Source organism: Anopheles moucheti, chromosome 2, assembly GCF_943734755.1.
Source record: "Anopheles moucheti chromosome 2, idAnoMoucSN_F20_07, whole genome shotgun sequence".
NCBI lineage: Eukaryota > Metazoa > Arthropoda > Insecta > Diptera > Culicidae > Anopheles > Anopheles moucheti.
Genome location: NC_069140.1, coordinates 51,676,977 through 51,701,487, shown reverse-complemented (window position 1 = coordinate 51,701,487; position 24,511 = coordinate 51,676,977). Strand labels below are relative to the sequence as shown.

The following is a 24,511-nucleotide window of genomic DNA, read 5'->3' as shown; positions in this document are numbered from 1 at the left end:
GTATTAGTCTTATGGAGGTTTTATACTCGTAAGAGTAAAGCTAAATATATAATATAAATAAATGATATAATATAATAAAAAAACTAATAAATAATAATAAATAATATAAATAAATATAAAATAATATACATCATACAAAAAAAGGACATATAAGCGTGTATAGTCTTAAATGATAACAAAATTGCAAAAATATATTTCCGATCGATAGACTTACAGTCTAAGGCAGAATAGACTTTACAAAAAACAAAATGCGGTACTTTTGAAATATTTTTTCATAAGTTTTTGAAACAAAACCTCTTTTTTTAAACACAAACAGTAAGAGTAATAATTCTATTTAATCCGACTCAGCCGCAGAAAACTGTACAACGCGTTAAATTAATTCGTAAAAACTCTTTCGTTGATTAGCTTTTTAAATGAATTTATGCACTTTACCTAATGCATTCCCAGCAGTAATACTATGCATCCAACAAAATCGCCTCAACACGATTTGAAACGATAATTCGCTTTCATCACTTAAGCTGCTTCAGCACACAAATCGAGCTAGTAATTTAGAAAATAACACCCATTTCAAACGTCGCTCATGCAAACGTTCGCACTGCTCCATTTATCAGCTTCTTCTAACCGTGCCGATCTATGGGGCTATGGGAGCAAGGGGTTTGACTTTCGTTTTACTATAATTTTCACACCATCACGAACATCCTTCGTATTCCGTATCGGACAGCCGAACCCAGTTTCGAACCTGGTCAGACAAATATTTGAACGCATTCATCGGAACGGGGAACAGGAGCAGAGAAATAAGAAAATGCTCCTCATTGTCCGGCTGTTCATTGCCTTCAGCTGCACTATCCCGATAGGATCGTAATTTGGAAAAGCGTATTACCGAATGACGCAAACAACTGGCTAGCTGGTTTTATGAGAAAATGACTAAAAATTCACCAGAGAAAACTCATTAGTCACAAAACTTTCGTTGCACTTGCAAAATATTTACGTTACACCGCCCGCAATCTCACCGCGAAAATGTGCAGGGCAGAACCCTCCCGCCCCGTAAACGGAAGCCAAATTGGGTAAAATTTCACGTAGCCTGCACACATGCGCTTGCCTCGCTCGGAAACAGACAACATTCCGTTCACGACCCGAGTGCGGTGCCCAGCATTGGCATCCCACCGGGGAATCTACCATACGCCTGCGGTACGGTACAGAAAACTTCCCAAAAACCAACCCCGAGACGCGAGCACAATATCATAGCCGAGGCCAACTTCGCCAGACCACGGTGCTGCTCGTGCGCCGTGTGCAAGTCGGCAAGACGCGCACACACTTTTGCATGTAAATTATTGTGTTTATTTTAAAATTTTCCCAAAACGTGTCCGACTTTACGTTTTTGTAACGTGGCTTCAAGCTTTCGGTACCGGTTGTCCCACGTCTCGCCACGGTCGCCAACGTGCATCTCGACGCCTCGCACAAAACTTGTTCTTGCATGCTGTGTGCTGTGTTGTTTGGAATTTTTGGCGAGCAGCGTGAAGTGCATTCGGCACATCTTGCCCTCGCCGGTGCAGGGTTGCAAAGAGACTTTTTTGTTCACGTGCTCTGGTTTTGTGCTTCCCCGGGGAAAAAAGGCTACACGAATGGTTACAAATCCGGGGTTGAACATTTTTCCCACCACCCTTGTAAACAGTGGCGCTAAGCCGTAAAGTTAGTTGCCAGCAAACGTACACACAGCGGTGGCAGCAAACGATTCCACAAGGCATTGGTTTTTCGAGATGGTCGAATTCAAAATGCTGGTCGAATTTTTCCCTCAAAACCGGAACTTTGTGGTGTAGGTAATTTTATGCATACGGCACTGTGAAAGTGTGGAGAACTTAGATTTGGCGTTTTGGAGTTTTATTAATCTAATCGCTGAGCCGTATAGATAACATGCATTCTACTAGTATGAACCTTAAAGGTTGTTTATTTTATGCTACGGCCAATCCTTAATAGAAACAAATTTTTTCACTTTTTATGGATTTTTGGGGTATTGTCAGTCCCATTTGCCCCTAACGATCACAAAACATTTTCTCCTTGTCTTTTTCGTGAAGCTTTATTCCGAGTGTTCATGTGCACTCATTCATTCATGTTCATCTCTCTCTAAATTGGTGTTCATTTTGTAATATCTGGCCTTCTTTGATGGTTGGTAGCAAGTTGTTCTGCGTTATACACGGTAACGTGTGCTCTAGTTTGTATGGAGAACAATCCGCTCCCATTTAAGTAGGGGATATGAATTTAAATACCGAAACCATCCCTATTTTACTTACTGTTTCAAATATCATACGTAAATCAAATGTTCAAACATTGAAGTAATCAAATCATTAATCTTCTGTTTTTCGCATAATAAAAGGAATTTAAATGGCCTTTTCAACGCAAATTAAATTCATATCCAGTGTATGGAATAGTGTTTCTGGCTTTCGTACATTCTGTTCTACGTTTATAACGAACAAACGAATCAAACGAGATCTCACTCTTTGTTGTTGTTGTTAGAATTGTTGATACTGTTGCTTGTTGGTGATGGTGTGTTTTCAACTACGATGATGTGGTTCATGGATCTGGTCAGAGCTGAGCTTTTAGAATTAAATCTTTCTAACGAAGTCAAAATGATGATGATTTTTACACACCTTTTCTTTGGTATGAACTATTAAAAGCATTCCATTTGTAAATCTGTTTCTCATTATTATAGTCCCCCGAGCAGTTACTCCTCTTTTTCTGCCTTAATTATTAATCTTAAGATTAGACATAAATTGAAAAGTAAAAAAAAAAAACATTTTACCAGGTGTATAAAAAAGTAATTAACAACTCGAACACCACGAGTTAAATCTTCACGATTTGTGTTATTTAAAATAAATATATTATGTACAATTTTGTTCAACTTTTCTAAAGAAAATATACGTAATAAAATATTTATTCAAACAAATAAATTCCTGAAAAATGTAAAACCATTACCATTAATGATTTCGTGTATCTCATCTGCAAATCATATTCAATAAATTTTCTCCTTTGAAGTGCCACACAAGTAATGGGCCAGCAATATGTTGCCGTGAGGGGTTTTGGACACTCCGTACGCTGGTTTTGCATTGCAAACTTATTAAATAAAAACCGGCATCTTCCCCACCTTATTCAGCATGGAACAGATCAAAAATATTACCCAAATCGCAAAAAGCATCAGTTTTCCCCCATTTCCAGAGTCGGTGCAAATGAAGTTACGATCAACTTCATGCCCTTTGAAGCTTTCGCACCCTCTGCACGCTCAGTACGATTACGGCCCAGACCCATTACGACATAACATCAATAAAAACTCATTTTCCACCGGACTGAATCGAATCGGTACGGAGTCTGCTACCGAAATATTAGCATATTTTAAGGAAACTTTCTTATCGCGCTACCACGCCAAATTCCCTCGCACCATTCCCCACAAATCTCGTCGAAGAATACATTCATCGATGAAACGCATGAAATGTTGTTCAAGACAAATACGATTTTACAGTTCGCTCGCACAACCCGTGTCGCCCACAATGGAGAGAGAGAACGGGAAACAAACTTTCGGCTCAACGGATCTGAAGCGAGCGCAACGGTATGAGATATTATTCCGCCAACCTTCACTGCACCGAGCCAACAGCATAAGACACACCCGAGGAAAGTTTTTTACCCTGCAAAACCGTCTGTCTGTCTTTGCCAGGGGATTTCGCCGAAGTTGCTCACCAATGTACGTACCCACTTTTCAAACGCACCACCGGCAACACTCGGTGTATCGTGGGAGTGATGGTGGCGTGTGGTGTTCTACTTCAAACGAATTTTATTTACAATTCAATTGACTTTCCTCCACAACCGGGTGCGTACACCGGGTACGCCGGAGCAAGCTTCGGAAACTTATTTTCCATCTAATATGTTAATATTTCATCCGCTCGATCGAAGCGGTACGGCAGAACGAACGTGAGCAGGCTATTTGGATTACGAGTTAGAACACGGAGCCTTACGGATTCTGGTACGCTGTTTTGCAAGCATTTTGTAACCACAGATTTCGGGAAGCAGCTTCCACCAGCCGACGGAGGCTCTCTAAGGCAAATGCGAATGGCAAACTTTTCCATTCGACTGCAGCAGCTCGCCCTGGTTGTAATGGGAAATGGGGCCCGGTCGGTAGGGGGCGAAAAAAGTTTTACTTACTTTTCCGGTTCTCCGGAGCAGCCATTCACGAAGCTGCTCGTGCCGAAGATTCCGTCTCCCATCGTGTGCCATCCAAACCGGAGCTACACATCAGATAATGGCCCCGAGCGCAAGAGCGAGTTTCTGCATTCATCAAATGAAATTTATGTACAATGTGCATAACATCCTTCCTACCCGGTCGATGGGAATCGTTCGATGTGCTTACCGATAGTGGCATACAGCAACGACAAACAAAAAAATCTTCCACCATCTCTCCACACACCAACACATTCGTGGCCAGGCCACAGCAAACCAGCGGCAGTGACCAGCAGGCACACTCGTTTGAATAAAGCATTTAAAGTTATTGTTATAGTTTATTGCAATGCGGAAACGGAGCAAATACCGGGACCGGTTGGGAATGCAACAAGCGTTCGATGAAAGCCAATGCAACAGCCCAAGCTGTACCATACCGAACGGACCATATTTGCAACGCACCGCAGTGGGCAGCAGATGGGGGCGGTGGGATTTTGAATTAAGCCGACCGGGGGTATTTTATGGTCTGCCATTGATGTGTTCGTTCGGAATTGGAAATTGGTGCAGTTACCAGTTTCGGCAAGTGGTTACATTGCCCACCGGCTACGCTTGGACAGGGTGTGAACGAACGGACAATTACAATTGCAGCAGGACAAATGTGTGAGGATGGATTAGGTAGCTCCACCTAAATTGAGATTAGATCGAGCGTTACGCATTAGCTTGAGGTGCACTTTTTCGCGATGGAAAAGAATTGGCTGGGGTTGTGGCTGTGGTTGTGACTAGGTATGCGGCAGAGTAAAAAAAAAAGTTTTATAAAATACCCATCTTTTCAGCATCTCTAGTTTTGTTTACTAAGAAAAATTATACATTAAAACGAAAGATTAATTATTAAAGATTATTAAAGATATAGGCACTTTAATAATATAAGTTACAAAAGAAAAGGCATATATTAAGTCTTGTTCAAAATGTCAGAAAATGACCAGACTATCTCAACTCTCAAATTTTAGTCAATTTTCACACTACATTATACATGCATACACCAGTTCACAAAAAAACATGCCAGAAAATATGTAAATTATATTACTTGTTCATCATTTCTAAATACTTACTTATCATTACTAAATTATCGCTAAAACTAACTACTCATAACACGTCTGTCTCTGACTAGAACTATCAGAAATCCTAATGTAAAAAATTTAATGAACAAATTTATACAACGCTACAACGTAATGATTCAACTGTAATGTGTGACGAACATAGTGCAATCGAATACAGGATATGTCTCAATTAGCTTTCCTATAACATTTTTTTTTAAGTAGCTGGTATTAGTAAGGCTTGGTTCATTTAGAAATGGGGCACCCCATTTTTAAATGAACCAAGCCTTACTATTTGTTTGATTGCCAAAGCCCCCCCCCCCGGAAATGTTTGATTTATAGTGGTGCCCCCCTTGGACAAAAATGGAAACTTTCAACAGCGTTTTGTAGACTTCGCTTTGAGGAAATTTCACGCAATTTTGTTTTGCCTGCTCTAAAATAATCAACGAGCTGCAAAACGGTTAAGTTTGTCAAAGTCGACTGTTGCGCGTGTGATTAAAAACTACTAGGAGACACAGACGACTGTTCTTAAGGTGCAAACTAAGAGACGTAAAGTGCTGTTGATTTAGAATTCGGTCAAACTATTTTATGTATAGTAGCGCCACTAGTGGTGCTATATGGAACTTTTTGACATTTATGTGTAGGTATTGGAGCACGCATCCAAGTAGTGTAAAAGTTTTGCAAGTCCGTGCAAATTTACAGTTGTGGTTGACCATGCAACTAGAACATCGTAAATTAATTGTGCACACCCACTTAGCAATTCCAACTTGGTCCGGGAGAAAAATTGCCAAATTCCTGAAAATTGCCGCTTCTACAGTCGGAAGTGTACTAAAACGGTTTCGGGAGTGTCCAAATACTACTAGAAAGATTCAACAAAATCGTCGATGAGGAACGGAGGATCGTCAGCTGCGATTGAGAATCATTCGGAAAATCAAGGCTAACCCAAACATCTCCGACTACGACTTGGCCAAAAATCTTAACGCCGACCGCTCTACAGTTCGGCCAATACGGCTCCGAGAAGGTTTTAAATATTTTCGAGCAAGTAAACATCCCAATCGAAACATGAAACAACAAACAATGGCCCGAAACCGAGCTCGGAAGCTGTACGATCACGTGCTGACCAAACCGCACGGTTGCATTTTGATGGACTATGAAACCTACGTGAAAGCCGATTTTAAACAAATCCCGGGTGTTAAATTTTATAAGGCTTAAGCTCGCGGCAACGTCCCCAAGAGATTCAAATTTGTTTTTTTCGCGATAAATTTGCTAAAAAATTTATGATTTGGCAAGGAATCTGCTCATACGACAAGACGACCAACGTGTTTGTGACAAACAAGAACATGAATTCAGATTTGTATAAGAATGAGTGTCTTAAGAAACGTATTTTGCCATTTATTAGGTCTCATCATGGTCCAGTAATGTTTTGGCCTGATCTAGCAAGCTGCCATTATAGCAAGGACGTTCTACAATGGTACAACGATAATGGTGTGAATTTTATTCTAAGGACATAATACAAACGAAGAATTGGTGGAATTGGTGGTGGAAGAATTGGCCAGGGCAGTGACTGATGTAGCTGTGCGGCGGTTGATGCACGGTATTAACCGAAAATTTCGAAAATTTCTTCGTAAAAGCGAAGTGTGCTTTTTTCATATTTTTTTTAAATATATTATATTGAAACCTATGATTCATTCAAACAAAGTTTTTCAATTGGATTAATGGTATAAAAGATACCCGCTGTGCAAAGTGCCCCTTTTTTAAATGAACTAAGCCTTAATTAGCTTTCCGATAACAATTATTTCATTTATCTGATCAGTAGGAAATCTTAACAATCTTCTAAAAATGTATCTACAAACATCAATACAGTTTTGGACGCGACATATTGGTAGGCATATTTCAGTGTTATGCTAAAACATCTCTTCAACACTCAGCATGTTCAAGGTTAGCCGAGATGTAGATGCAACATTTTCTTCAACCCATTGGCATGCTGTCAGCGTATACTTTACTTGGCAAGCAAACTGCCATAGCTCCCTGAGAGAATGAGATAATGTACACACGGTTTGGCTTGGCTAAACTATGCGCCCTGCTCTCGTGCAACGCTATAAACGCTAGCTGCAGGATAAGCGAAATGTTACCAAAACTATGAACGACTGGGAAAGGATGCACGCTCGTCAACGGATTTGCCCGAATCGAAATAGTGCAACGTGTTGGCGTATCGCTGTTGGAACCATTGCTGCTAACGAACCATCACACACTACCATCACCGTTTCGTCATCATCATTGCCACCGGCCCGTTACGATGATCGTGGCGTTTGGAAGCTAAACGAACCCAGGCTAACCCCATCGTGCCACATTGGTTTTCAAAAGCCACAGCCACAGCTTCTGCTGCGGACGAATTGGACTGTAACGAAACGGTAAAGCTAGCACATGTCGTCCTTCACGTTACACCCCAGCGGAAGAAAAAGTATACAAGAAGCCCTCCATTCCACCGAACCTGCTTCATCTGGCAAGGGTGCGAGAGAGATATTTTATTGCAAATATATTTATGTTATTTGATTTTGATATGAATATGTTAGCACTTTATGCAGATGTAATAAAACATTCGCATGTCGGCTCGGTGCTCTTACCGAATGCGCGCGCGCCGGCCCCGACGATGGCAGATTGTGGGGGCCTTAGTATCGGGCTCGTTACACATTCACATTTCGTTTCCATCACCCAGCATCATCACCGGTGGCTGTATGGAGCGTGTGAAAAAGGGCAAATAAATTTTCCACAACCACACCATCGCACGCCCGGCCGTCCCCTTCGCTCGCTACCGGCACTGGATGCAGGTGAAGATGGAACCGTCGAGGGTTTCGTGTAATGGGCAAGTATTTATGGGGAACACATGCTTGAAAAGTAAAAGCATGACAACCTTCCATGCCGAAGGTAATGGCATGTACCCGTACCGTCAACATGGGGCAGGCGAATCTACCGAAACATACATTATGCCGGGGTCGGGTAATACGGTGTGTGCGCTCGCCGTTTCGGCACTCGCATTTGCTGGACAGATGACATTTGGTTGAGGGCTTTTTCTGGCGCTACCAGGGGCCAGCCTTGTACGCGGTGGATGTTTCTACAGCACCAAGCACCAAGCGATAACGCTCAGGATGTGGGAGGAAATCGAAATTTAGCCACGCCTGCCAGCCACACGTAAACCCTTGACCCCTAACCGGAAACGAAATGTTACGCTACGAACTTTTCAACAGTACGATGATCAACAAACAGCTTTCCGTGTGAAATATTAAGCATAGCGAATGATGTACAGTAATCCCACTAAGCTAGTGAAGGCGCTACGATGTGATTTAGTTTTACGCAATACAATACCGTGCAACATGCTCGGCATTTCTGTTTCAATGCTACAAATCAAAGGTTAGTGGTCGTTTCGCTTGGGTGAAATTTTACATCATGGTTGATAACGTAAGCAACAAAAAAAAACATACAACCCGATAACTATTTTGTGACACCGGTGTGAAGGTGCAGCTTTCGATAGTGAAAACTTTAGGAAAAATTTGCACAATATGTAGTCATAATCGTTCACAAAATGTGATGCTTGTTTTTAGTGAACATTTTTTAAGCGTAAAAGTAAACTAAATCTTGGGGCAAATTTTGCAATAACATATAATTGGAATATTCATTGAGTAACTGTTGGTAACAGTGTTCAAGACTTATTGTACAACAAATTTACTCAACAATGTGTTATTTGATTTCGATCGACGGATTTATTGAACAATATCTTCATCAAGGTGAAGGTACTAATTATTGTTGTATGATTGCTAGCTGCACCATTTTTATTGTAAATTGTGAATGTAATACCTCGGTTGACGATATAAGCTTAATGTATTGTTATAGATATAAAACCTAAAATAGAACACAATTTTATTCACTAAGACTAAATCATTGGATTCAGTAAACAGTAAGATATTATAGCTAATTTATTATTTTCAAAAACCACGCAGATGTTGTGAATTTCGCTATCAAGCGATAATTTTTAAATGTTGGCGGTACGACATTCTTTGCACTGCCTGTACTAATTATATTCCCAGCATGATCTGCTGACCACTTCGGCAAAAATTAGTATTGATAAGTTTTGTGACATAAAAAAATAGTTCCTGATTTTTAGCGATCATAATAGATGACAGCTTCAATATCCCACAATAAGCGTTAAAAGATCTCTTTATCGATATTGATTCGTTTCAGTGGTATTAGTACCATTTTGCTGTCAGCGATTATATTGTTTATGGTAACGGATGTAATTTTCATGTAATTTTCAGAAATAATAGCCTACTGAGTACACTCATGGAATATAATATTTTCTATCAATCAAAGTCAAAGTGTCACATTTATGCCACTATTGTTTCAAAATGATTATTGATAGTAATCTAACCAAAGCGCATCACAGCAGAAAATGAATGAAATGAAATGAAAAAATATACCCCGCAACACAAACACAAAAACTTCATTTTTCACCGTATCACTACATAGAAGTACTGATTTGTGGGAAAATACAACACCTTTACTTATCCGCACAAAAAAAGACCAGCGCAATCGTACAATATCTACCATATAAAACATGCTCCATAACATCACAATTTACTAGCCAGGCAACGCTTGTGTCGTGGTTAGAAAAACAACGGTGATAATTGAAAATAAAACCGCATAAACATACTTTCCACCGGGGCGAACACAGCGCACGGTGGAAAAACAAGGCACAAAAAGAGAACATAATTATGTTTCCCACTTTGCCGGAAAATCAATCAAAGTAGTCCGAAGTTCAACAGAGTGGAAAATGTAAAGCTCATTGAACGAAGCAACAGTAACGAAAAAATGGAACAAATCAAACACCAAACCGGAAAACGAAACGACCACAGCGGGCGAATCGTCACCATCAAAGGAGAGAAGCAAACAAAACGAAAAAGGACAAAAACCATTCCACTGCAATCGACCAGCCAACCATTTGCATGGTAAAAGCTAATAAAAATGATTTAATGGTTCTAATTTTGTGGGAAAGCTTTTACTTGCCTCTTCATCACCATTTTGTTGGTTGTTTCACCGTCCCGTCAAATAAAGCTCCAACTCATAGACGCTGGGCTTTGATGGATACCGTCCTTCGTTATCAACGCGCGTCGTATGAGCTAAAGCGAAAGGGCCAAACCCGCGCGGAAAGCGAATGAGAGAGAAAGTGTGCGAACGACACACCGGTGTCTGCCTTTATTTCGTGAAATGAAATGAAATGGGAAAAGGATTTTATGTTTGCAGCAATCATTATCCCTTGGCGTGGCGACTTCAGGATTGCATTTAGCACCTTTGTCTATGAGTGTGTGTGTGTGTGTTTTTTTTACTACATTTTCAAAGAAATTGTTTTCTCTCTCACAGCGTTGTCGCCCTGCTTCATTATCCCTGGAAATGAATTACGACATCGTAATAAAACCATTTTGTGCCCAACCTAACGCAAAACAAAACCATCCACGAGGCGTCAGGTCGAATAAAAACAACACCATGTTACAACTGTCAAACCAACGGCCACTGAATAGGGGTACCACTCACAAGGATCGATCGAACAAATTGTGCGGCGTGGGACGTGGAACATAATTTGTGGGCTGTTTTATGCGTGTCAGCCGGCCTGCCAGCCAGCCAGCCACTGTACTGTCTGTAGCGCCCCACAATGGTAACGATAAACGACCCCCGATGTGAGCGCAGCATCGCAGGAGTGTCCCCGCAGGACATTTAGGAGATTGATTAGCCTTGCCCGCCTCTCTAACGACCGCTTGCCGTACGGTACGGCTACGAGTTGCGCGGGCCATACGTTGTTGAGGTTGGTCTCTGGCTTCAGAGATATATGCGCCATACAGTTTGCCATAGTCTTCACATATGGTAGACGTCCCGGTGCGTCCATCGACTCTGCATGTGATTTTTATCACTTTTGTAGGCGCACCCACACGGAGGCCGGATGGGATCAAAGAGCGTAGCAGGGCACACCGATAACAAGGCCATAAATTTCTTAATTTTCATTTATCAAAATAAATTCTAGCCAGGTGGTAGCAGCTGGTGATGGTAAATGCGAGAAGAGTGTCGTTTATCTTATGTCCCTTTTTGGAACATATACTTACCGGGCCGAGATTCAACCTTCCGGCATGTTAGGAAGTGACACTATATTGAACACTTATAGCTTCGGAATTTTTATTCACTTTAACCAATAGCTACATCTCCCTTTGGCTACTTTACTGTTAGGGTAAATTAATCCTTAATGTTTCTGATGAACTGAGCATGTTATAAAATACTTTATTTATTATTATTTGTTATTAGAGTTATTTATTGTTCTTTTTACTTCATTTATCTTTAATTTGTCTTAGAACAAAAATTAACCAGAAACTGTTTTGGATAATAACTCCATATTGACTTTCAAAATTGATATAAGTTCTCAATAAGATTAATTAAACTTTATAATCATTGTTACCAGAAATATGGTGGTCGCGCGCTACTCCCAAAACGTTTTAATCCGAGAAATGGGTGTCAAGCTTTTTTGTAACGCGAATTAAATCCTTTTTCCAGCGATCCTACGTTTTGTTATCATTGACTTCTATTTATCAACACAAAGCGACGAAATCAAATGACGTTATTAAAATGTAGGCATGCATTTAACAACTCAATTATTTTGATAAATTCGATTGCTTTTGATGCCTACTCACATCAATCGAAATGTTTTACTGGTTTGTTTAAAATTTAGGTATCATTAGTATCGGTCGAAAGAAGTAAGTGAGTTTTAGTTATGATAAAAAAAATCAATACAGTAATTGCAGCTCAAAAATGGAACTCTACCTCTTACAACGTCGTGAATCTTAAAAGTTAAAGCGCGTTTTTTTTTCATTAAATAAAACAATGGATTTGCAATAGTTTTAGAAACCCAGTAATCAGTGTTGAATTGTTATTTTCGATATATGTTCTTTACTGTATAAAATTTTGTATAATATGTTAATTGAGTTTTTGTTGTTTTGTAGCCGAAAAAAAAATTATGCCAAACATTCCTCGTTCTGATCGACGTATCGGTTACACGCGCATGCAATGTTTAATCCTATTAAAGAACCCAAACACAAGACTCGTCGCACATCTCAACTACGGTTCCACCATGTGAACACAAATCAATCATCGAAACGGTACTGCCATCGTAGGTCATCACCTGCAAACCATCCCTGGATCGTAAAGCATCGTACAAACGTAACCGACCCGACCCCAAACGAGTAACCAAATATTTTCCCATCTATCTTCAAACCGTACTCCCAAACATCACTACAAACTCGCGTGCGCACTGTACTTCTTCTCAATTTCAAACCCAAACCCGTTTTTCAAGAGCACTCTTGAATAGATTTTTTTTTTTTGCATAAGACAACATCAGACTTTCGAATGGCCTTCGAAACAGAGAGTGAAATGGTACGCGGTGCGTTCATACCTGTGATTTGTGATGGACCGTGGTATAACACATACGACACTCACAGTGACAGATTGATGCACGCTTGTTTTTATGTCGTCCCAACATATCCGCTGGCCTGTTACATTGCTTGCTTATTGAAACTTATTTATGCTAGCATGTGCGAGCGAAACGCGCGATGCTCGCCAGGATCACAATTAAGAACCCGTTGCGATCGTAAAGCACACGTGCATAGTACCGTTGATGCTTTAACTCGTTCCTTCCAATCACGGCCCGGCAACATCCCACTCCCTGCCACACGCCCAGCAGCAAAAATCCCATTCGGAAAAGTAATAAAGAACAATTGCGTCACATTCGGTTGATTTATAGAATCGATCCGTCCCGGGAGGTTTGTTGCCGGGGTTGGCAATGCAATGGCTTTTTCTTACCGGTAAAGGATTCCCCCACGAAAGAAAGCGCAACCCGTGAACGGGATGTGTAACGGATACACTAACAGCATAACCATAAAGCATAGTTCAGATCGAACGGAGAATTTACGTGCCACGGTGGAAGAATGGATGACTCGTTGCTCCTTGCCACCTTGCGGCGCGGAGGTTTGGACGGTGATTGGAAATGTCCTGTAGGGATTGTTCTTGCGCATTGCGCTTTCCAATAAACCGTCAAAGTAAGCGACGGTTATGTGGTTGATTTGATGAATGGTTGTACGGTGGTTCCGTTTAAAGGCTTTATTTCACTGATTATCCTTCCGTTCCTGTTGCAGTACGTACGAACTGGATGAGACGAATAAAAATGTTAAATATCAACACTCGTAAAATGGAATGTTTCAATCACAGACATTTTCTCAACCGAAGCTACATTAAACAGCTTAAATAAAGCTTGCTTTATACTTAATAGACTTTTTCGTTATACTAATATGATAAAGCTAGCTTGTCCCACGAAGAGTGATTGAAATGTATTTCTGTCAGTCAAATTCTGATGAATATCGTGTGGGATAGAATGTATGTTCGACATAAAACACAACAACACAAAGTCTGTGTGTCTATTCTATTTCGTTCCACGTAAATGCATCCCTGAGTTACACGATAACAGAATGTACGAGCATTTGGAAATACGCGAATTTAGAAATTTGATAGTTCTATCAATTTATTACTCAAAATACAAGCAAAGAAAGAAGATGTTATTGCTTTATATTTCAATACAGTAAAATTGATTTGTATTATTTTCTGCAAAATGAAATATGAGCAAATAAGTCAGGTACACCCTGTAACTTTGTGGTTATACGAGAATTCACGTGTCTCTCAATGGCATCCCGTACATAAGTTCCATATTGTTCGATTCAATATTTCATATGGAAAATGATACAATTAATGCTCTTGTACTAGCTGCAAGTTTATTTAGAAAATCTAAAAAGTAACAAAAAACAATTCTATACAAAGTAAAAAAAAAAACCTCGTTATAAACCGTCCCCCTTTATACCGATGTGTAGCCGTCCGCTATTTTATAGCTCACCCAAACTACCGCAGCTTGCTGTTGTTATTATTTATGACGAACGGTGAAACCAGATTGTTACACCGAGCTTATAACTAAAAAGCACAGACCCAATCGCTGTACGTACGGCACAGATTCTGCAGATTGCCCGACAGGTAGAATGGAAATGGATGAATTTCAAGTTTCCTGCCGCTGCTCTGTTTCATTCCATTCAGCGTCGAATCAGTTGAACGTATCAGGAATCTGTAATTTATTTATAATGCACACCGTTCGAAGCACTCGTTAGGGGATTTATGTCACCCATGCTCGTGTTTGAACTGGGTGCGAACACCAATGCAGCACAGTGAAGCACTGGAGAATTAATGAATGTGGTGTTATTTTTTTTTACCTTTCTACTGCATATTTCATCTTGAATCGTGAAATTTGTGGACACTACTTACTATATGAAAATAAAACCCTCCGCCACTTGCATTGGAAAAAGTCATTTTTCACATCCAGTATCAGATTTTGCAGAATGTTTTACAATTACGACAAAATAACTTAACATTTTAGGAGGCAAAAAAGTTGTTTTGTTTAACGTGCGTGTCAAATAAAAAGCATTAAAACGAGTAGATAATTTGAGGTCAAGCATCAAAAGGATTTATAAAAAATCATCAAGGTAACTACTGCAGTAACATGATACAAAATTATATATTATATACATTATTTATAAAAAAAATGTTTATTATTCTAGCACAAGATACGAAACTATTTCGCACATTTAATGATAATAAATATCAGCACATTCCCTTGTATTGAAAGACCAATGCAAACGTGTATGTTGACCTTCACATTTCTTTCCGTCGTACCATTTCAGATAAACCAATCTGTCGTCCGGATCAGAAGAAAATCTACGGCGTTGCCCGGAACGAAGCGGCCGAGATCCTCTGCCAGGTCGATGCTTATCCACCACCGGAATCGTTCAAGTGGTCCTTCAACAACACCGCCGAAACGATCGATATGCCGCAGAGTGGATACCGCGTTCATGCCGAGCAAGCGTCATCACTGACCTACACGCCAGTAAAGGTATCGAAATCGGCGAAAAGGGGAAGCTTTTAATGAGATCCACACAAACACACACACACACACACGTATCCAGACACACTTACACAAGCGCTTTTTCCTGCTTGAAGCTTCATCCTACTACAAACACTTCGAACCTCGTCCGTCCGCGAACAGGGTGTGGGATACCCCACACGCACGACCAATACTCGCTGACAAATGCGGTTTTCGAGGGGCGTGTAGCTGCTTGAAGGCACATTTTCAAACACACACACACACTTACCCCTAACAGCACGTGCCAAGCTGCGTTGAAGCGTCCTGATTCCGAGTGGCTGGTTGGAAACGAAATTGTTGATGTGCATAAATAATCAACCGAAGCCGAAAGGTGGATGTTGTCGTTTTCCATCTGGCCACATCTCCGTTGCTATAAACGTACACACAGAAAACACCTTGCTCCACTGCCGGGATCTGGGTGTATTTTCAACGCTGGTCACCACCATGGCTATCTGTTTCGGGTTGCAGATTGCTTGTAGTTGTCATCGGCAAAGCAACATTCCTCACACCAAATGCCACCCAAAACCGGAACCACATGAGCAAACTGCTGTCCGTATTTAATTAAATATTTAAATCACCTGACCTGATGCAGGGACAAAAAAATATGACCGTACACGTAAAAGCAGTACGTTGGAACGCTACCTTTTCCTACCATGCCGAATAGAATGCACAGTTACCGAACCGAATGTCACATTAAAACATTTCCCCTGACGAAAATGACCGAGTTTTTGTTTTGCGACCAAACCGTCCGGTCGCTTTTTGGGGTCAACAGTGTAGCGTAGTGTGAGAAGTAAAAGCGAAGGTGAGATGCTGCCCTATAAAAGCTGACCAACTATGCCACACCAGCGGACTGCTTGTGGTAGTGTAGCTAGAACGCTAGAACTACCCAGCACGCGGATTTTGAATAAAACGACAACCTCCCTGGGGTCCGAGAAAACTATGAGCTGGCCGGTAAAGGTGTTTTCCCCTTTACACGACCTTCCTTTATTTATTTGCAAGCGGGTTTTTATTTTCACACTAAACAGGCCTCCCAACCATACTGAAAGCATGCCTTCGAAAACATTGCCGGGTCTGGTTGGGTTGAATCGCGTGCGCCTGCTTTTCCCACACCAAGCACTGGGACAAAGCCAGGAGCCGGTGAGCGGTGGCGAGAAGCTTGGGAGAAAATATACTTTATTTTTCATCACTTTTAAAAGCATTTTACCATTAAAGGTAAATTTGTTGCATGTTGCCATGGCGAAGCGTCCGCCCGTTGTGTTTTTCCGCCCGTACCGGAACCCGTGTGCTCCGAGAAAATGGGTTTCGTGGAACTCCGGGTTATTTTTTTTTGTTGTGTGATACAAGGGTAAGCGATGGTACGGTGCGGTGAGTCCGTGTTTTCGATCGGCGAAAGTGCTGCACGGAAAAGCCGTCGTCTCACTTACTGGCGGATATAATTTTTCATAAACACTAGCCATTATTAACATACTATTAGCATAATCCATACGATCACACCATGTATGCACCATCACCGGCTCGTACCATACACGTGTGTGATAGAGCAGGAAATAGAGAGAGAGAGAGAGAGAGAGATAGAGAAAAAAGAGCGAGAGAAAGGCAATGGATTGTGAAGGTACCGGCGGTCGTCGTTCATTCGTGGAAAATGAAAACGATCCTTCCAACGGTTACCAGCAGGACGATACACCCGGCCGGATGCACACGAATGCACTCCGATAGCAAACGACGTGTGCCTCTTTTTGTGGTCGGGCCTCTACTCGGACCATCCTTCCTTCACTTGCGCTTTCCGCCATCCGAGGCAACGAACAAATGGGAAATGTGTGGAAAGTGTATCATTACGCTCACTTACCGCAAGGACGCGGTGTGCGCCGGTGTGCCCGTAACGTTACGAATACGAAAAAGTGACGGCATGACGTATTGATGGCCCAATTTCACACCGTCACTAGCCAATGCGAACCTCTGTTCGCGGGGAAAAAAAACCCCCGGGAATGCAAAATATGAAAAAAAGCACGATTAAATTATTACCATTTTGGGGTCGGCGAGGTACGGAATGTTAACCTTCATGCAGATTGCATACGCTGTGGGCGCAATCGAACTTTCGGCTAGATGAAAGAGCCGTTGGCACTTTAGCGCGATGGCTACTTTGTGTGCCAGTTTTCAGCGTAATAACTGTGGAAAATGGTTCTGGGAAACTGGATGGGAAAATGTTGACCGTACCGTTTGCCACCATCATCATCATCATCCGCATGGCAATACAAGCCCAGAAGCCAAGTAATTTAAAACAAATTAAGCGTACTCTGGTAGTTGTATACACTAAATGCTTTCTCGATAAGCTGCATATTTTATTCGAGAAAAATGACCAAGCCATACTGCTTAATATATGGTACGATTCACATTAATTTCGATTTCACTTCTTCGAACCTTTTCCCGGTAGTATTCCGGTAGCGTTGATGCATAGTTTTCCATCATCCATTAGAATGATCCTTTTTATTGCGAGGGTCAGAATCGTGGATGATAGGCAGTTAATGCCATTGTGGAATGGAAAGGAAGACAGGGTTACCCGGGTAAAACATTCGCACGACAAATTCAAAATTCACCCTGAGGTAGGCTACATCCAAGACCCGAAGCGGATCGAATATTGTGGAATCAGGGAATCTGCCTATACGTGGAACTGCGTTTAACAAAAATCTTGCAAAATATTCTTGAAAGATCTTGAAATCGTGGAACCAAATTCAGCAGCCACATACTTTGGAGTCGACCTGTCCTGTATGGTGTAGATGTGTGCGGAATGCGAAATGATTAGACCTAAGTCTAGACATCATTCGAATGAACGAACGATCTCCAGAGTTGTCAGAGAACCAGAGCTTCAAGCAGACATATAGGAGTGATAGAATGCAAAAATATTCTACAAACCCTGCAAAAAGACTTTGAAGCAAAAAGGTGGCGCAGGATGAGCCTATCAGAAAGAGCTCCTTCTGAAGCCTCTCTTGACCCTTTTGGCCAATTGGTCTGCCTTTTCATTCCACTATAAACAGAAATAAGAAGAAAATGCGAAATATTTTTGCAAACAATAAGCCTAAACCTTCATCTTCTTAAACTAAACAGATCGTTGCGGCCCTGCCACACGTTTCTTTCGCACTTACGAAAAAAACAAGATCGATTAATTTAACCAATTAACTGTCCTTTAATATAGTGTTTCTTCTCGCGGCAGTAGCTATCAATCCAAGAGAGCGTTTCACTCCTTCCTTGATGGGGGTTAACGAAGCCTTACAACAGTGTAAACGTCGCAGCGTTTCATTTTCCTTAGGCCCTGTCTACACGAGTCAAATTCATTCTTCCGCGGTCTTAACACAGATAGTTAGTATTCACGGATTTTAGTCTTTGGGCGTTGATTGAGCTATCAGAAAAAAAATCAAGCAGAGAACAAGCACTTATGATTAATGAAGCGATTGTATACGCTAAACCCAATGTCACGCTCTTATGTGAAACCAAATCAGTGTAGATTTGGTTTCTTCCTTAAAGGCGGTGCATTTTCACAAAAATGTTGGAAATTAACGTTCAACGAAGACTATCAGAGGAGGATTTTTATCTCTCAACGAGGTATCTACATTGAAAAAGAAACTACCAGGTGCTGGTAAAATCGGGCAAAGCAATTTGCAACATTATTGGCTCATCATCCTTCTTCCAAGCGTCACACACCATCGATCGATGCTAGATTAAATTTTAGTGAATTAAATAATGAGCCAATTAGCTTCAAATTGCCTCCTGTATATGGCCACGATCTACGTTTTCTACGCAGATATACACACGGTTCGCTAAACATTTCCAGTGCCCTTCGCCATTTGCTTGCGATTTGCGATTAAATCTTTCAAAATAACGCATTCCCACCAGCCCAAAACACGCAAATTGAACGATTTGACGAATGGCCCGTACAAGGTCAGCTTTCTTTTTGCGCTGTTTCGTTATCGATATTAATTGCTCTTTCGAAATTTTCGTTCGATGGCGGCCGGTTGTTGCCCCTGGCACGCAACAAGCTCGTAAGCGTGTTGTAAGCCACCCAACAGAACGGGCACCTCAAGTACGCTACTCGATCAATCATAATTTGGCTACCATTATTCTGGCTTTCGTCCTGCGTCCGCTCCATTCCGGTTCGCCATGGATCGAGCAGTGATTGAAGACCTGTGGAGGTGGCAGATATTCTGCTTCGAGTTCATTTGCTGTTTGCATGCCACTTCGGACCAAAGGTCGAAGGTTGATCTGTCATTTGTATCTCGTGCCAGGAGCTTACACCATCCGCCAGCTGCACCTATGTCTCGAGCATCTTGGGAGTGCTGGCAGCAGAAACGATTCCATTTTTCTCTCGCCAACGTAAACGCTTTAGGTGCACTTTTGCACCCTCCCTACGTATACACACACTACAAGCGCGCAGGCAAACTTAAGCAATATAAAGTGTTGTTTGCATGTCAGATTAAACATAGCTCGTACAAACAGCTCCACCATGTCAGCTCAGCCGGCACATTCCCAGCAAAACAATGTCCTGTCAGCCAATGCCAGTGAACCAGCGCCCCTTCCACTGTGATTTTGACCATTTAGCAAAACAAATCGACCCACCCGTACTGACGAACCGCCAGACGGTGTTGGCTGACGTTCGGGTGCTCCAAAGTCTCTCCGGCGACTCGGAAGGTGAGGCCGGCGCTTGACGTTTAGCTTCGTGGCAAGCGGGCTGACATGCCGACAGAATATGAGTTTATAATTTCTACCGGAACGTTGATTAATTATTGTTTGCGAAAATAAACCGACCAACGCACCAAAAATCACCGTAACCGTACCGTCAGAAGGGAAAAAATTAATCAACCAAGGCATTCGACAGCACTTCTACTTCTACCGTGTTGCAAAACGAGTGTCCATATATTCCCAACAAAAACACAATGGAGCAACGCTGTAATTGAAAAATAATTTCCATTTGCTTTGCAAACCTGTCTTTGTCTTATTTTTTCCACGCCATCGACGTTTTTTTTCTGCCCACCAGGCAGACCGTATCGCGCCCGGCCCATTTTTCGTACTGCGCAACATAATTCAATGACCCCATGAAACCTGCCCGCAATCCAGTTCTGATCCGAGTGCGGTTTTGGGTTTGTTTGATTTACGCTACAGCCAGCACCCACCGTGAAGTGGCTCGAGCCGGCGTCGAAACTGCTCGTGCGGTGCGACAGAGGGAAAAATTGTGCTGAATTCAATTATCGTGCTCATAAATCACGTGTACAACTTCGGCACCGGCCGTGGGGTCCCACCCACGGGCTCCAAAACCCTTTGAGCTTGGCGAAGGGGGGGGGGGGGGGGGGAGAACCGAACAGGATTGGGAAAATTAAAACGAGATCAAGCACGGAAATCAACCGGCGTGCGGCTGGTGTGACCGGTGGAGGCGCCTGGTGGCGCATTATATGAAACTGGCTGCGGTGGCTTTGCAGCGATTAATAGTCCGTTCGATTCGACGGCTATACCTTCACACTGCTCACAAACACTTAATGCAATTAAGCGCGTTATTTATTATCATCCTGATCGAAACGCATCCATCCCGGAGAGTGCGTCCCAAGCCCGGGTTTATTTTACGTTTGTTTGTTTGTTTGTTTGCAGCTTGCGCCGGGCACGGACTTACACCGATCGAGCGGCACCGTTTGCAATGCGGTTATTTTGAATTATTCCAATTAAATCTATTATGTGGTTCGTGTCGAAATTGGATTATGTTACAGCATAATTCCGTTGCGCTTCGTGTCATGTGGGGTAGTTTTCTTTTACGGAGATCGCAGACCGACCGCGGTGCCGGAGTAAAACTGTCAAACGAACGATTGCGTTAAAATAAGTTTATTTATGAATTTGTGGAACGTAAATCCAGCCTGTTCAATCAATATCAAACGATGGAAGCAAAATTGAATGCTGCTCAAAGCAAAACTGACGCAAATATTAATTATTTCGTTGATTGAATTATGACCACATGCGTTACATTTCTGCGATACTGTTCGAATAAACTTTATTAGGATAATGTTCCAAATAACTTTCTCCTTTTTTTAAAGATTTAAACAAAAACTGTATTTCAATATAAAACATGTTAGTCTAAAATTCTATACTTCATAATTTCTCATTTATGTCTACATCGGGATTTTGACTAACTTTATTTATGTAATTAATAAATTGTTTGAAAATCGCTCTTTTCTTGGTGGTATCAGGGGAAACTAGTTCTTCCCAGATTTGAGTTTTTGTGCAAATGAATTGATAGGTTAATTTTAGAAAAAATTCCCATTTTTGTTTCATCATGGGACAGCTTGCATATTTGTGTTCTAGCGATTCTATTTCACTGCATTTTTCACATTGTTCAGAGTTTCTAATGTTCACTCGTTTGAGTGCTTCGTTGTTGTGTACCTTTCCGTGAATTAAATAGAAGTAAAGATTTTTCTGGTTGCTTGTCATATTACTATTGTTCAGATTTATCCATATTTGCTTCCATTTTTTGGACGGGTATTGTGTACATATTTTCGGTTGTGGTAGTTGTCTTAAATAATGTTCGTAAATGCTCTTGCTTGGTAAATTTTCTCAAATTTTCCTCGGAAGATATGCTATTTCTTGTATAACGGATTTTATGCAAGGAAGGTTTGAAGCTGTAATATTGCGTGGATTGTCTGTGTTTTGTAATGCAAGCTTGGACATAGTGGTGAATTCTATAGTTTTTGTGTGTCTATTTGTCAACAGAGCTTTACTCTTCAGATCTGACATCTGCAGACCAAGGTCACCTTCTTTAGTTGGTAGAGCTAAAGTTTGAGCTGGAATTCTTAGTTTCCCTCTGTCCCATACAAATCTCGTTATTGCTGCCACAATTTTGCTGATCTGTGAGTTCAGTGGAAAAAAAGTGCAGCAATATACCATATCTTGGGTGACCTATTGAAATGAATTCAAAATTCTGTGGTTGTGGAGCCATACATGATACGTTTTTTTTTGTTTTTGACATTTCATCCCAATTCTTTTTGCCCATGAAACGTACATCATTAACAAACGTTACTCCTAATATTTTTATGTTTTGAGTAGTATTGAGCTACGATAATGAAATTTTGTTGCGATTTGCTGTATGTCCTACATCTAATCCTTTGCATTTAGTTAAGTTCAACTTAGCCCCAGCTTCCTCTCCATAAGGTCATTCAATTACTCCGTTTTAATATGTTTTATTAAAAAAATGAACAGCAAAATAAAATGCTCATAAACACGTAATTATCAAACTCTATCAAATCCATATAGAGCGTATGTAACGAGCATAATTACATTTTGAATACAAAATATCCCACAAGCCTCTACAAGCTAAGTGCCCCATATTGAAAAATTATGAAAAAGAGCAAATTCCTCGAAAATAAAACAATGCCATGAGTTCCCCGCAGCGAAACAAACAGACTCACCCACGTAATCCTCTCTCTCTCTCTCGGTGTGTGCAGCTGACTCAACTATCCGGTTATTTCCTCCCCCCAGAAGCATTGTATACATTTCATCTGTTTATCTCTGACCCTACATAGCGCTGCAAGCTATTCCATCTACCCTATGCAGCTGTATGACTCGTACGGTCCTACGCACCGAATGCACCGGCACGCACCGAAAATCGTTGCGTAAGACTCGCTGAATAAACTTTTCAGCACGCCAGCACACTCCCAGCAGTGTCGTTACCCGAAACGCTGTACATTAACTGTGTGTTGTGTTTTGCATTGTTTGATCAGCTTGCTGTAAAGGCAAAACACACACACAGTGCTGTGTGATGTTTGTGCTATCCTACCTGAAGCGCCCGGGTAACAAAACCTCACCCCATGGTGCTCCGGATCAGTGAACCACGCACAGCAAATCGTCGACCCAATTCCTGCTGCACAAAACACAAATATTTTCCCTCTGGTCAGCCCATCGACGAAAGCACACGCGTCGGACCATTGACTCGAAACCTGCCGCTTTTGGGGCACTAACCGTAAATGCAGGTCAACCTTTAGCAACAACAGCAAACATTCCCGAAACATTCCCGTGGCATTCGCGTGGCCGGGCGAGGTCAAACCATGCATCGATTGAGATAGGACAAACTTTTACGTGGCGTCCTATACAGCCGCACCGTGTGGCGGTCCTGTCGTCGTGTAAACATGCTCCACGCAGCCAAATCATAACCATCGTTTCATCCTCACCGGAATTCCTTCTCCTCCAGGGCAGGCAATTAGACGCGCGCACACACAGGAAACAATCCGATTGTTGGTCACCCCAAAAGGGGGGTCCCTTTGGCCGGCTGCCACCCATGGAACGCGTCACGGTATCGAGCGGCGGAAGCGAATAACTCGCATCGAGAAATTTAGTTCCACCACTTCGATAACACCACTCGAAACAATAGCGCGCCAGCAGGGACAGTAGTACTTATTAAGCAGTCAGCATAATGAAACGCACATAAATCACATATTTATTATTTCATCCGCGCATTTCGAAACCCTACCCACCCACTAGCGTGGCCTAACCCTGATGCTAACCTGATGTTCCATCTTCTTCTACTCTCGCCTTCTCGCCCAAACCTTCCAGGAGCTCGACTACGGGACGATCATGTGCTGGGCGGATAATGTGGTCGGCCAGCAGAAGGAACCGTGCGTGTTTCATCTGATTGCGGCCGGGAAGCCCGAGATGCCGTACAACTGCTCCCTCGTCAACCAAACGTCCGACTCGCTGGAGGTCGACTGTGCCGAAGGTAATTATTTCACCATCATTTGTTTATCTCATCGCGGCCCGCAGTTTATCACGCACCCTTCGCTCGCTTCCCCGTCTATTATCGTAGCGAGTAGCGCCACGGTCCCGGGGCTGTTGGACAATGGATTAACGGAATGCCGTCTGCCGGTTCGGTGTTGCAGGAGGTCGTATTTACCCCGGGAACGAACCAACCCATCGCAGGGAATGTAATGTACTTCCCGTGTCGAAACCTTTGGCAAACCCTTTTCCCCGGTGCCGTCTTTGATGTTTTGGAAGGGGCAGTAAAAAAAGATTCCATTCGTCAAAACCGGTACGCATCGATCGCGTAACGCATCAATCAGGAAAGATGATGTCCGTGTTGATGATGATGATGGCAATGTTAAACATTGATTCATTTATTTAACATCGATGGACGTGGCCAGCGGAAGTGGAA

At 41.9% G+C, this 24,511-nt stretch overlaps 1 protein-coding gene across 1 annotated transcript in view; it reads left to right on the top strand.

Moving 5' to 3' along the window:
- The window catches only part of LOC128309360 (contactin-4), a 191,521-nt gene that overhangs the window by 126,725 nt on the left and 40,285 nt on the right, over positions 1–24,511 (top strand). Inside the window, exons 11-12 of the mRNA XM_053045727.1 lie at positions 15,101–15,309; positions 23,917–24,079. Coding sequence (XP_052901687.1) covers positions 15,101–15,309; positions 23,917–24,079 — 372 coding nt within the window. The remainder of the gene's footprint in view (positions 1–15,100; positions 15,310–23,916; positions 24,080–24,511) is intronic.